This window comes from Brassica napus, chromosome C4 (genome assembly GCF_020379485.1).
Source record: "Brassica napus cultivar Da-Ae chromosome C4, Da-Ae, whole genome shotgun sequence".
NCBI classification, from domain to species: Eukaryota; Viridiplantae; Streptophyta; class Magnoliopsida; order Brassicales; family Brassicaceae; genus Brassica; species Brassica napus.
Window position 1 is genome coordinate 54,164,399 of NC_063447.1, and position 14,667 is coordinate 54,179,065.

The 14,667-nt window shown below is 37.2% G+C and overlaps 1 protein-coding gene and 1 long non-coding RNA gene across 2 annotated transcripts; both read right to left on the reverse strand.

The window, feature by feature from the left end:
• Positions 1-5,141: 5,141 nt before the first annotated feature.
• LOC125585248 lies at positions 5,142-6,177 on the reverse strand. The gene is made up of 5 exons (XR_007322195.1): positions 6,082-6,177; positions 5,932-5,986; positions 5,716-5,847; positions 5,452-5,634; positions 5,142-5,365 (listed from the first exon to the last, which is right to left on the reverse strand). It is a non-coding gene; the product is annotated as an uncharacterized LOC125585248 (long non-coding RNA).
• A 591-nt stretch (positions 6,178-6,768) lies between these two features.
• On the reverse strand, positions 6,769-8,269 carry LOC125585247 (nucleolin 1-like). Its single transcript, XM_048753971.1, has 6 exons — positions 8,219-8,269; positions 8,084-8,133; positions 7,862-7,996; positions 7,596-7,778; positions 7,220-7,512; positions 6,769-7,138 (listed from the first exon to the last, which is right to left on the reverse strand). Exons 1-6 carry the CDS (start codon positions 8,252-8,254, stop codon positions 6,918-6,920), a joined length of 918 nt encoding a protein of 305 aa, XP_048609928.1. The 5' UTR covers positions 8,255-8,269; the 3' UTR covers positions 6,769-6,917.
• Between the last annotated feature and the right edge of the window lie 6,398 nt (positions 8,270-14,667).

A 14,667-nucleotide genomic window follows, 5' to 3' on the forward strand; every position in this document is an offset into this window, starting at 1 on the left:
TCAGCTATAAGACGCAAAGGAAGAAAGAAATGGACTCCCACAAATGATCTGGTGCTAATTAGCGCATGGCTAAACACCAGCAAAGACCCTGTGGTCAGCAACGAGCAGAAAGCCGGTACTTTCTGGTCACGCATAGCAGCTTACTATGCAGCTAGCCCAAAGGTGGTCAAAGGTGATAAGCGAGAGGCCCTTCAATGTAAGCAAAGGTGGCAGAAGCTGAATGATCTCGTCTGCAAGTTCTGTGGCTGCTATGATGCTGCAACAAGACAGAAAACTAGTGGCCAGAGTGAAAATGATGTAGTCAAACTGGCACATGAAATCTTCTACAATGACCATAAGCAGAAGTTTAACCTTCACCACGCTTGGGAGGAACTGAAGCATGACCAAAAGTGGTGTGAGCTTGCAACAAGTAAGAGGGATGGAATAGCTAAGAAAAGAAACTGTGAGGATGGAGCACAATCAGCCAGCTCACAAGCAACTGTCGATCTTGATGATGAAGCAACGAAACGTCCTCCTGGTGTGAAGGCAGCGAAAGCCGCATGTGGTAAGAGAAATGTGGTAGATCTGCAGGCTGCCTCTCAGTTTCAGACCATGTGGTCTATTAGAGAGAAAGATTTGGCTGTGAAAGAGAGACTCTCGAAGATGGGTTTGCTTGAGGGGCTCATTTGCAAAAAAGAACCACTATCTGAATATGAAGAAGCCCTTAAGACGAATCTAATAACAGAGATGTTGGGTTAATGTTCTGTTTGATGTCTAAAAACTAGTGTCTTTGGTTAAATGTTCTGTTTGATGTTCTGTGTAATGGTCTTTTCATTTTATGTTTAAATGTTCTGCTTCATCTATCTGTAAAATATTGTATGCTTCAATGTTAAATAATAAATGTTATGTCGGAAGAAATGTTCAGTCTCATGTTGATCTTTACTGATCGTTGCTTGGTTGACAAGATATGTTGATTATTATGGTAAATGTTCAGTCTCATGTTGATCTTTACTGATCGTTGCTTGGTTTACTGATCGTATGCAGGCAAGTCACGGGAAGCATGAAGCCATGTCGTGTGCAGGCAAGTCACGAGAAGTCAGAAGCCATGTCATGTGCAGAAGTCATGAGAAGCATGAAGCCATGTTCTGCTGCTGCAGAAAAGTCACGAGCGGCCAGAAGCCACAAGTCTTTGTGTGTTGTTATTGTGCATTGAAGTCACGAGCCTTTGTTATTTTGTGAAGTCACGATCCTTTGTTATTTTGTGTCACGAGTGTATGTCTATTATTTTTAATATGCAACATTGTAATCTCTATATAAAGTCTTTCTCTATATGCACTTTCACTCATTTCTCTCATTCTCAAAAACACTTTCAACCATATTTCAAGTCACATATTAATCGAAAAACACTTTCTCTCATTCCATTCTCACCATATTTCAAAGACTTTAAACTCTTTCTATCCTTGATCACAAAACGCTTTAACATTTTCAAGAGATTAATGGCTTCTTCTTCACATAACACGTTTGAAGGAGTGGATGATCAAAATTTTGATCACTATTTCGATCAATATTTTGATCAATATTATGATCAATGTTTTGATCAAACGTTAGAGAATTTGTCCATTGATTGTGATCAAGAAGTCGAAAGAACAAAAAGAAAAAAACGAGTTCACATCGAAAGAAATCGTGAAGAAGGCGATCGACGTTTATGGAATGATTATTTCAGTGAAACTCCGACGTTTCCTGAAAATCTATTCCGACGACGATTTAGAATGAACAAGTCATTGTTCGTGCGTATTGTTGATCGACTTTCCAATGAGGTTGAATACTTTCGACAAAAGAAAGATGCTGTCGGAAGGCTAAGTCTCTCTCCACTTCAGAAGTGTACGGCAGCGATTCGTGTCTTGGCCTATGGTTCTGCGGCTGATGCTGTTGACGAATACCTCCGACTCGGTGCAGCGACAGCTCGGTTATGTGTGGAACAATTTGTGGAAGGAATAATATATTGTTTCGGCGATGAGTACCTAAGAAGACCAACACTGGCAGATCTTCAACGTCTACTTTATATTGGTGAGCAGCGTGGCTTTCCCGGGATGATAGGGAACATCGATTGTATGCATTGGGAGTGGAAGAATTGTCCCACCGCTTGGAAAGGTCAATATTCACATGGTTCGGGTAAACCCACAATCGTGTTAGAGGCGGTTGCTTCGTACGATTTATGGATATGGCATGCGTTTTTCGGACCTCCAGGTTCCTTAAATGATATCAATGTTCTAGATCGCTCACCTGTTTTTGATGACATAATAAAAGGTCAAGCTCCCCAAGTTACTTTCTCTGTCAATGGAAGAGAGTATCATTTGGCGTACTATCTCACCGATGGTATTTATCCGAAGTGGGCAACATTTATCCAATCTATTCCAATACCACAAGGTCCGAAAGCGGCTTTATTTGCTCAACATCAAGAAGCTGTCCGAAAAGATGTCGAGCGTGCTTTTTGAGTCTTGCAAGCTCGATTTGCAATTGTTAAAAATCCAGCACTTTTTTGGGATAAAGCCAAAATTGGAAAGATTATGCGAGCATGTATCATACTCCATAATATGATAGTAGAAGACGAACGAGATGGATACACTCATTTTGATGTTTCAGGGTTCCAAGAAGGAGAAGACACCGGAACTTCACATGTCGATCTCACGTATTCTACAGATATCCCTTCAAATATCGCTAATATGATGGGTGTCCGAACAAGAATTCGTGATAGACAAATGCATCAACAGCTCAAAGCTTATTTGGTTGAACATATATGGCGTAAATTTGGCCGTGATGGAGACAACTACTAAGCTCAGATGTTTTTCCAAATTATTCTCGATTATTGTACTAGTCTTTATTTTTATGTTTTTTTTTAAAAAAAAATTTATGTTTTAAATGTTATCTCTTAATATGTTTGATTTAATAAATAATTTTTTTTTTAAGAACCCCTAATTAAGAAACTCCCATTGGACCACTCCAAATGGAAGTTTTTTAACTATGGTTCTTAACCCCACTTAACCACATTTAAAATATTAAATAATTATTAAGAAACATACTTAAGGATCAAAGGATAAACATGCTCTAAGGTATTTATCTAAGAAAATCTGATCTTCTTAGTTGTGAGTTTCGGGTTGTGTGTCTTTTTCAATTTTATAATAAAGCTCTACACCCTCATGCTCAGAAGTAAGTGGGAGAATTCAAAATAGCTACTACGCGCGTAGCTACAGTTTTTCTGAAGACATTCTCACAACTTTGTCCATGGTTTCTTGAAGAAAGTTTCAATCAATCTACGGCTTATTTCTTGATGAATAAGAAACAAAATCTTCCTTCGTTTCTTTCTAGTAGATTGAAAGAGATTCTTTTTTCTTTTTGTGCAAAGATAGAGATATAAGCAAATCTCTCATCAATCACGTTTTAAAAATATTTTTATTTTTCAATTCCACAAACTTAAAATGTTAAATACCGACATAAATCAAAGAAATTGTATCGACTTTCCCAACAACGAAAAAATAGGAGTTGACTACATAACAATTTACTCAGAATCAGACAAAACTTATATTCAAGGCTCAATTCTTTTGAAGCCCAAACATTTTAAAATCTAATTTTTACTTATTTATTATATTGGGCTATAAAACTATACCAATTTCTATTTTTTGATCGTCCTATTTTAGATTTTTCGTCTACCACAAATCATTTTTTAACAAAGTCCAGTAAAAAATTTTAAAGATAAATAATTTTATAACTATATAATTTTCTAAATTTCTAGAGTTATTAATTTCTTAAAAAGAGTATTACAATTCTATATTTTGAAATTAATTTTGGGTAATATAAGCAAAATAATTTGATTTATTGTTCGTATAAATTGTTAAACAGTTTAAATCCAAATTTATATCTTTTTCATTACACAATTTTATCTATATACTAATAACTACTTAAGTAAACACTAACCAACTCCATAAACCTCAGCTTTTGAATATGAAATTGCTAATACTGCTAATGGTTGATCAAATCATTACGAACGGGCCCGTCTCAATAATATTATAGGCCCTGAGCTGAGACAAATTTGGAGGCTTTTTCTTAAAAGAATTTTTTTTAGAAGGATCCTAATCTAAGCTTAGAAAATGCAAAAATTGTGATGAGCTCTGTGCAAATGTGCCTTCTGCACATGCCAGGGCCGAGCCTGATTACGGAAATAAGATATGAAAATATCAACATATTTGAATTCGCCGACCATTCTTATATCAACGTAATCATGATGTGTGACTCAGAAATTGTTACTCACTAATCGTACACAAAATTATACAACACATCAATAAGATATCCGGTTCCGGGCTTGCGTGGGGGCTATGCCCCTAGTAAATAGAATAGGATATAGAAGTACAAACAAATTATTGAAAGTTGAATAGTATCCTCATCAGTGTCTACCTAGTTTCTTGATTATTGTGTTTTTTTTTTCGTGGGCATGGAGCCTAAATTCTGAAATTATAATCTGTACTGTGCGCGTTTTTTTCTTCATAATGAATTACACAAACAAACACACAATTAATGTGTCTATTAGCGAGTCTCCAAATATACTATTGTAGGCAATGATGAGGAGATTATGCCTCTGTCTACCGAAGGCTAATAAAACTAAGAGAAATAAGTTCTAAGTTTATCATCCACAACACACACACACATACACACACACAGAAAACAAACGGCTGATAAAGAAGGTTGCATATAATTATCACAGGATTGATAAACACCCGAAGCGCTTCTTAGTTTCTTGAGAGAGAAATTTATTACATCAACATCCTCTCCTTCTCAAAGGAGCCCTTCTCCTCTCCATCCTGATCATGGCCGTGGTGATCTCCTTATTACGAGGGCTTGAAAGCCTGCTCCCTCCTCGCCTTGATGACCCTCTCCCTCCTCGCCTTGACCCTCCACTCAGTCATATAATCATCGCGCTTCTTATTGATCTCGCGGGCGAACTCAAGAAAAGGAGCTGCATATATAAACAATAAAGGCGAATTAATGAGAAGATTAAGTAACCTTAGAAAATAAAGAATCAAGAAAAACATTTGATGTACCTGGGATAGAATAGCCAACGGTAGGTTCATCACCGGGGGCAAGGCGAGGGTTGCTTATGGCGGTGGCTAAGAGCATAGTAGTTATTTTGAATCCGCCCACTTTACTTCCATTAAGATCCATAGCACTAGCTTCATCTTCTTTTTTGGAAAAATAGATATTAGTACACTCGTCGGGAGTACAAACGAAAACATGTGTTATCACTCCACAAGAAGAGAAATGTTCTGTCAAAATGCTCTTGACTTGATCTTCAGGAAGGGAAGTGTCATAACCCAAAACGGCAATGCCATACCAACTGCAGCAATTTGTTGCATGTCAATAATCAACAACACAAAACAAACATTTTTTAACAAAATGAAAACAAAAAGAGTATCAACTTACAATCTTTCGTCATTGGCTAGGTCAGAATACAGAGATCTATGATAACGTAATGACACCTAGTAATCCAGGTCTTCTTCCCGGGGTGCAAACTTAACAAGGGCCTTCCAATTTCCAATGTCACTTCCATTAAGTTGCAACGCTCTCTCTTTTGCGAGATGTCCATGATAATTAACAAAAGCACGACTGTAACAAAGAACAATTATTATTATTTTTTAGCTCACAAAGCACAATAATATATTGTGTCACAAATATTAAGACACTAACCTTTCTAAAATAGGGTCTGTGGGAACCTCAACGCTAATGAGGTCGCCACATGATTTGAAGTGATTAATCAGTTCACTCTTGATTTCATCCGTAGGACGGCCATGGCTGAATCCTTCAACAGATATCCTAACCCTAATTCGCAGGAGATACAAAAAGAAATAAAAATTATTAACACATACAAATATTTTCTTACAAAATAAATAAAGCATCAATTACCTAGAACTGATGTAATTGAATTTTTCCTTAGCAGCAGGCTACTATCGAACGGTTCCTAAAATACAACATATGTAATCAGATATTTTTCTTAATTTCCGAATATAACAAACCTTTAATGGAGAAAAGAGATCCGAGTAAGAAGAAGATTACCTTGGGGGCGGATCGCTTGCGAGAGTACGTGTCCATCGAGATCTTGTTATTATAACCTAGGCTGCCGCTTTGCGATATCTTTTCAGATTTTAGGGATTAAGACAAGATGGCGAAGGAGGAAGGTACTTATAGTCGTCTGGTTTGGCCCATAGGTCGGTCTTTCCCATTTCCTTTTTTCTAATATATATCTACTGATTGGGATTCCAAATTTAGTGAAGCAAATTAAAGTTGGTTCTAGCTCATTTTTAAATTTCATTCACACAACAATCAGTCAGCAAAATTTCATATACTCGTCTGATTGGTTCTGACCGCAACCGAACTCTTAGATCAAAATAGTTTGTTGACTTCTTGTTTATTCTCCACCAAACTACTAAAGATCTTTTACTCATTAACGAATATAAAGCAACCAAAGATGTTCGATTTGCACATGACAGGATTGAGTTTCTAGTACAAGATAACATCAAATGAAGAATGTTTAGAAGAAGATAAAAAAGGGAGAGAACTTTACCAAGAACAGGAGCAGAGAGAGAGAAGGTGGGCTTGGTATATATGTCTAATTTGTAAAACATCTGTACTGTGCGCGTTTATTACTTCATTATGAATTAATTACACAGACAAACACACTGTTAATGAGTCTATTTGCGAGTTTCGAAGGATACGATTATGCTTTCTGTCTACCAAACCAAATAGGCAAATAATAGTAAGATAAGTTTTAAGTTTATCATCCACAAAACAAACGGAAGGTTGCATAGTATTATCACATGATTGATAAACACCAAAGAGCTTCTAATTAGTCTCTTGAGAGAGAAATTCATTACATCAACATCCGCTCCTTCTCAAAAGGACTGTGACCCCTCTCCCTCCTTGGCCCTGGCCTTCTGCGTCATAAGAGCCCAGGCCTTCTGCTTCTTAAGAGCCCTGGCCTTCTGCTTCTTAAGAGCCCTGGCCCTCTGCTTCTTAAGAGCACTGAGCTTCTTTGTCATCGCATTGAGCCTCCACTCAGTCATATAAAAATCCATCTTCTCCTGGATCTCGTCGGCAAACTCAAGCATTTGAGCTACAGAAACAATAAAAGACGAATTGATGAGAAGATTAATGAACCTTGAAAGTAAAGAATCAAGAAAAACGTGTTATGCACCTGGGGGACAAGAGCCACAATGAGTTTCACCGGGGGGATGGGGAGGGTTACTTCTGGCTGTTGTGGGTACGAGCATAGTATTTATTTTGAATCCGTCGACTTGACTTCCATCAAGATTCATGGCACTAGTTTCTCCTTCTTCTTCGGAAAAATAGATACTAGTCATCTTGTCGAGGAGATCAACGTCAACATGTATTATAACTCCACAAGAAGAGAAATGTGCAGTCAAAGCCTCCTCGACTTCATCTTTAAGAAGGGAGGGGTCATACCCCACAACGCAAATGCCAAACCTACTGCAGAAATTTGTTGCATGTTATCAACATGCACAACATTTTTACAGGATGCAAAAGAAAACAAAAAAAGAGTATCAACTTACAATCTTTTGTCATTTAGTAGCTCATTTATAACAGAATGTTTATATTCTGATTCCGCCTGGTATTCCTCATCTTCTTCCTCGGGTGCAAACTTAACAAGGGCATTCCAACCTCCCATGTCACTTCCATTAAGTTGCAGCGCTTTCTCTTTTGCGCCATCTCCAAAAATAGTAACAAAAGCACGACTGCAACAAAGAACAATTAATTTTCAATTAGCACACAACACAAATATTATATTATTATGTCACAAATATTAAGAGACACAAACCTGTCCAAAAGAGGCTCTGTGGGGAAATCAACTCTACTAACATGGCCACATGATTTGAAGTGATTAACCAATTTAATCCTCATTTCATTCTCAGAGTCCTTATGAAATCTGTATCCTTCAACAGATATCCTAACCCTAATTCGCAGGAGATGCAAAGAAAAAAATATCAACACATACAAATATCTTCTCACAAAATAAATAAATAAAGCATCAATCAATTACCACGGATCGATGGCTTCATCCTTAGCAGCAGCCTCACTATAGAAAGGTGCCTAAAATACAACATACAATTTTTCTTAATTTCCGATTAACAAAAGAGATCTGAGTAAGAAGAATTCATAATGAGAAGAAGATTACCTTGTGGGCGATTACCCTGCTAGAGTACGTGTCCATCGATATGATTAGGGGTTTAGAGAAGGAGTAGGAAGGTACTTATAGTCGGCTTATTTTTCTGGTCTGGGCCATAGCCCATAGGTCCGTCTTTCCCATTCTTTGGTGTTACTTGTAAACGACTACGATCTATTTCCTGAGCTAGAGAGTTTTGTGCCTCAGCATAAAGTAATGATTCCATTTCAGCTAATTTGAGAGTATTTCTAGGATCAATGTGTAAGTTACTAAATTCTTTATTGTTCCATGCTTTCCAATCAGAGGGTATTAGTTTTTTTTTTTTGAGTTCATAATTGTTTTGTAATATATTTATGAACTAAATAAAATGGGTGAATCTCTCAAAATGACCCAGATTTTTATTTTTGACCAAAATAATAATCACATTTTTCTATTAACTAGGTAAATGACAAATTATACTTTTAGGGCCGGCCTGGTGTAATTTCAGCGGTTGCGGATACGGTTGTATGCGTTTGCGGACGTGGGTGGTTTTGTTTTTTAAGCATTATTAAGAGACTTGTACGATTGATACAATATTTTGAAATTAGTGCGTTTGCGGAATACTTATGACATGATAACTATTAAACACATCAATGGTTAAATAATAAATTAACAATATTTACATTTTAGGTAATTGTAAAAATATTAAAATTTGTATTATTATAATAAATATTTTGAATCCGAGAATTCTTTTTTTTTGGAATTTTTTTTACAATTATTATTTTAAATCTTAATTTATATATATATATATATATATATATATATATATATATATATATATATATATATATATATATATATATATTAATCTTAAACCCCATGCAAATCCAAACCATAGGTATATACTATTAGTTAACCTTAGTAGTGTCTTTTACCTCTTTAATAAAACATATTTAGGTCATTTACTCTTGTGTGATATATTTATGATTAAAAAACAACTTTTCTTGCTATCCTAAGACCATGTTTATCGGTGGTGCTAAAGGGGATCCTTAATGAAATAAGCCCATTTAATTAAATGTAAAGTAAAAGAAAAAGGAATAATCGATCTTTGATTAGGCAATTTGGGAACCGAAATTAAAGGGGGTTTTATTACACGTGTAAACATGAAACAACCTCTTTTTTTATTTTCAATTTTATTTTCTCTCATTTTGTCAATCGTTTCCTCTTCTGTTCTTGTTTTCTCCGCAAGCGATCGACGACTCTATCGAAGCTGTCGACGTCGCCTCCGTCTTCTATCCTCTTCGGCGTCAGATCAACGATGACAACCCACCACGATCAAGGAGTCTTTCGTTTCTCACGGCGTCACCTCCGTCTTCTATCCTCTTCGGCGTCAGATCAACGATGACAACCCACCACGATCGAGGAGTCTCTCGTTACTCACGGCGTCGCCTCTGTCTTCTCTCATCTTCGCCGTCTTAGGAACGGTGGAAACCCACCACGATCGACAACATGCGGAGACTTGACGGCGACTCCTCCGTCTTCTGTCGTCTTCGGTCTGAGAGGAACGATGGAGAAGGCGACGACTCTCTCGGTCTACTAACGGTGTCGCCTCTGTCTTCTCTCATCTTCGCCGTCAGAGGAACGGTGGAAACCAACCACGATCGACGACTCTCTGAGACTTGACGGTGAGTCCTCCATCTTACGACTTGACGGTGGAAACCCACCACGATCTATTCAACTTCCAGATCAACTACTCAAGTAATTAATTTTCTCACCTCATACTTCTTTGTATTAATCTCGATTTGAGTTTTAATTGATCATATGTCTAAAGTTCAAAGGTGAATCCCTTTTTTATTTTCTTATCAGGTAGTGTGAGGAAGATTTCTGTATCGGCTATTCATGGAGAGAAAGAAGTCTTCCAACAGACTTGTCATCGATGAGGCCATTAATGTTTGGAGAGGAAGAAGTCTCCGAAGAGGTTGGGTCTTTTTCCTTCTTTTCACTCCATTGAAAAGAATTTTAATTAGAGTTTTGTAGGTAATTGAAATCAATGATTTAATTAGGTGTTATGAATATGACGACACTTGTTTTTGATTATATGGTTCTTTGTTACACTGTGTGCTTTGCTAATTTGGTTTGCACTAATGAATCATGCGAGGAGTGATGGATCAGAATGCACAAATTAGTGAGAACTTGAGGAGCGAAACACAGGAGGCGTATCAAAACCGGTAGCTCTCAACTCATCTCAACGCCACTCTTCAAGCTCTCGGTTTAGGTTAGTGTGCAAACTTGATCTCATTACTTATGTTAATAAATACTTAGAGTTAGGTGATGGTTAGAGTTAGGTTGGGGTAGTGAATATGCTTGTTATATTGTGGTTGTGCTGGTGATGAATGCTTCTGATAACTCTCAAATCTGATTAATGCGTGTTAGAGACTCTGCTTGGTAATAAATTTGTTAGAGTTAAGGCAATCAAGTCTAATAAATTTGTTAGTGTTAAAAGCGTTTTAAAACCGGTACCTCTCAACTCATCTCAACGCCACTGAAAAGAGTAAAGGCAATTAAAAGCCAACCGGTAGCTCTTTTCATGTATTAAATCCGGTAGCTTTCTCTCTTTCTTTTCATCTTCAAACACAATCTCCCATTCTATTCTTCCTCAAACACATCTCTTCTTCTTCCTCTCTGCTCTAACATAATACTAAATGGATTCAACGAATCCATATAGTCAGACAGCTAATTTTGTTGATCTGTTGAACAGTCAACAAGATCCTGTCCTTCCTGAACCATTTAATTTAGGGAGGTTTTCATCACAAGTCCCTCTGTTCAGTACTCAATGTACTGAAACCTCAAGCTTCTGTGAAGACTCAGCTATAAGACGCAAAGGAAGAAAGAAATGGACTCCCACAAATGATCTGGTGCTAATTAGCGCATGGCTAAACACCAGCAAAGACCCTGTGGTCAGCAACGAGCAGAAAGCCGGTACTTTCTGGTCACGCATAGCAGCTTACTATGCAGCTAGCCCAAAGGTGGTCAAAGGTGATAAGCGAGAGGCCCTTCAATGTAAGCAAAGGTGGCAGAAGCTGAATGATCTCGTCTGCAAGTTCTGTGGCTGCTATGATGCTGCAACAAGACAGAAAACTAGTGGCCAGAGTGAAAATGATGTAGTCAAACTGGCACATGAAATCTTCTACAATGACCATAAGCAGAAGTTTAACCTTCACCACGCTTGGGAGGAACTGAAGCATGACCAAAAGTGGTGTGAGCTTGCAACAAGTAAGAGGGATGGAATAGCTAAGAAAAGAAACTGTGAGGATGGAGCACAATCAGCCAGCTCACAAGCAACTGTCGATCTTGATGATGAAGCAACGAAACGTCCTCCTGGTGTGAAGGCAGCGAAAGCCGCATGTGGTAAGAGAAATGTGGTAGATCTGCAGGCTGCCTCTCAGTTTCAGACCATGTGGTCTATTAGAGAGAAAGATTTGGCTGTGAAAGAGAGACTCTCGAAGATGGGTTTGCTTGAGGGGCTCATTTGCAAAAAAGAACCACTATCTGAATATGAAGAAGCCCTTAAGACGAATCTAATAACAGAGATGTTGGGTTAATGTTCTGTTTGATGTCTAAAAACTAGTGTCTTTGGTTAAATGTTCTGTTTGATGTTCTGTGTAATGGTCTTTTCATTTTATGTTTAAATGTTCTGCTTCATCTATCTGTAAAATATTGTATGCTTCAATGTTAAATAATAAATGTTATGTCGGAAGAAATGTTCAGTCTCATGTTGATCTTTACTGATCGTTGCTTGGTTGACAAGATATGTTGATTATTATGGTAAATGTTCAGTCTCATGTTGATCTTTACTGATCGTTGCTTGGTTTACTGATCGTATGCAGGCAAGTCACGGGAAGCATGAAGCCATGTCGTGTGCAGGCAAGTCACGAGAAGTCAGAAGCCATGTCATGTGCAGAAGTCATGAGAAGCATGAAGCCATGTTCTGCTGCTGCAGAAAAGTCACGAGCGGCCAGAAGCCACAAGTCTTTGTGTGTTGTTATTGTGCATTGAAGTCACGAGCCTTTGTTATTTTGTGAAGTCACGATCCTTTGTTATTTTGTGTCACGAGTGTATGTCTATTATTTTTAATATGCAACATTGTAATCTCTATATAAAGTCTTTCTCTATATGCACTTTCACTCATTTCTCTCATTCTCAAAAACACTTTCAACCATATTTCAAGTCACATATTAATCGAAAAACACTTTCTCTCATTCCATTCTCACCATATTTCAAAGACTTTAAACTCTTTCTATCCTTGATCACAAAACGCTTTAACATTTTCAAGAGATTAATGGCTTCTTCTTCACATAACACGTTTGAAGGAGTGGATGATCAAAATTTTGATCACTATTTCGATCAATATTTTGATCAATATTATGATCAATGTTTTGATCAAACGTTAGAGAATTTGTCCATTGATTGTGATCAAGAAGTCGAAAGAACAAAAAGAAAAAAACGAGTTCACATCGAAAGAAATCGTGAAGAAGGCGATCGACGTTTATGGAATGATTATTTCAGTGAAACTCCGACGTTTCCTGAAAATCTATTCCGACGACGATTTAGAATGAACAAGTCATTGTTCGTGCGTATTGTTGATCGACTTTCCAATGAGGTTGAATACTTTCGACAAAAGAAAGATGCTGTCGGAAGGCTAAGTCTCTCTCCACTTCAGAAGTGTACGGCAGCGATTCGTGTCTTGGCCTATGGTTCTGCGGCTGATGCTGTTGACGAATACCTCCGACTCGGTGCAGCGACAGCTCGGTTATGTGTGGAACAATTTGTGGAAGGAATAATATATTGTTTCGGCGATGAGTACCTAAGAAGACCAACACTGGCAGATCTTCAACGTCTACTTTATATTGGTGAGCAGCGTGGCTTTCCCGGGATGATAGGGAACATCGATTGTATGCATTGGGAGTGGAAGAATTGTCCCACCGCTTGGAAAGGTCAATATTCACATGGTTCGGGTAAACCCACAATCGTGTTAGAGGCGGTTGCTTCGTACGATTTATGGATATGGCATGCGTTTTTCGGACCTCCAGGTTCCTTAAATGATATCAATGTTCTAGATCGCTCACCTGTTTTTGATGACATAATAAAAGGTCAAGCTCCCCAAGTTACTTTCTCTGTCAATGGAAGAGAGTATCATTTGGCGTACTATCTCACCGATGGTATTTATCCGAAGTGGGCAACATTTATCCAATCTATTCCAATACCACAAGGTCCGAAAGCGGCTTTATTTGCTCAACATCAAGAAGCTGTCCGAAAAGATGTCGAGCGTGCTTTTTGAGTCTTGCAAGCTCGATTTGCAATTGTTAAAAATCCAGCACTTTTTTGGGATAAAGCCAAAATTGGAAAGATTATGCGAGCATGTATCATACTCCATAATATGATAGTAGAAGACGAACGAGATGGATACACTCATTTTGATGTTTCAGGGTTCCAAGAAGGAGAAGACACCGGAACTTCACATGTCGATCTCACGTATTCTACAGATATCCCTTCAAATATCGCTAATATGATGGGTGTCCGAACAAGAATTCGTGATAGACAAATGCATCAACAGCTCAAAGCTTATTTGGTTGAACATATATGGCGTAAATTTGGCCGTGATGGAGACAACTACTAAGCTCAGATGTTTTTCTAAATTATTCTCGATTATTGTACTAGTCTTTATTTTTATGTTTTTTTAAAAAAAAAAATTTATGTTTTAAATGTTATCTCTTAATATGTTTGATTTAATAAATAATTTTTTTTTTAAGAACCCCTAATTAAGAAACTCCCATTGGACCACTCCAAATGGAAGTTTTTTAACTATGGTTCTTAACCCCACTTAACCACATTTAAAATATTAAATAATTATTAAGAAACATACTTAAGGATCAAAGGATAAACATGCTCTAAGGTATTTATCTAAGAAAATCTGATCTTCTTAGTTGTGAGTTTCGGGTTGTGTGTCTTTTTCAATTTTATAATAAAGCTCTACACCCTCATGCTCAGAAGTAAGTGGGAGAATTCAAAATAGCTACTACGCGCGTAGCTACAGTTTTTCTGAAGACATTCTCACAACTTTGTCCATGGTTTCTTGAAGAAAGTTTCAATCAATCTACGGCTTATTTCTTGATGAATAAGAAACAAAATCTTCCTTCGTTTCTTTCTAGTAGATTGAAAGAGATTCTTTTTTCTTTTTGTGCAAAGATAGAGATATAAGCAAATCTCTCATCAATCACGTTTTAAAAATATTTTTATTTTTCAATTCCACAAACTTAAAATGTTAAATACCGACATAAATCAAAGAAATTGTATCGACTTTCCCAACAACGAAAAAATAGGAGTTGACTACATAACAATTTACTCAGAATCAGACAAAACTTATATTCAAGGCTCAATTCTTTTGAAGCCCAAACATTTTAAAATCTAATTTTTACTTATTT

What these genes read in the sequence shown, in the direction of transcription:
- LOC125585247 (XM_048753971.1), bottom strand. Translation starts at nt 8,254, where the DNA reads ATGGACACGTACTCTAGCAGGGTAATCGCCCACAAG. An exon ending in ACAGAGCCTCTTTTGGACAG is followed by an intron (nt 7,779 to 7,861) that starts GTTTGTGTCTCT and finishes TCTTTGTTGCAG; the next exon opens with TCGTGCTTTTGTTACTATTT. An exon ending in CTACTAAATGACAAAAGATT is followed by an intron (nt 7,513 to 7,595) that starts GTAAGTTGATAC and finishes AAATTTCTGCAG; the next exon opens with TAGGTTTGGCATTTGCGTTG.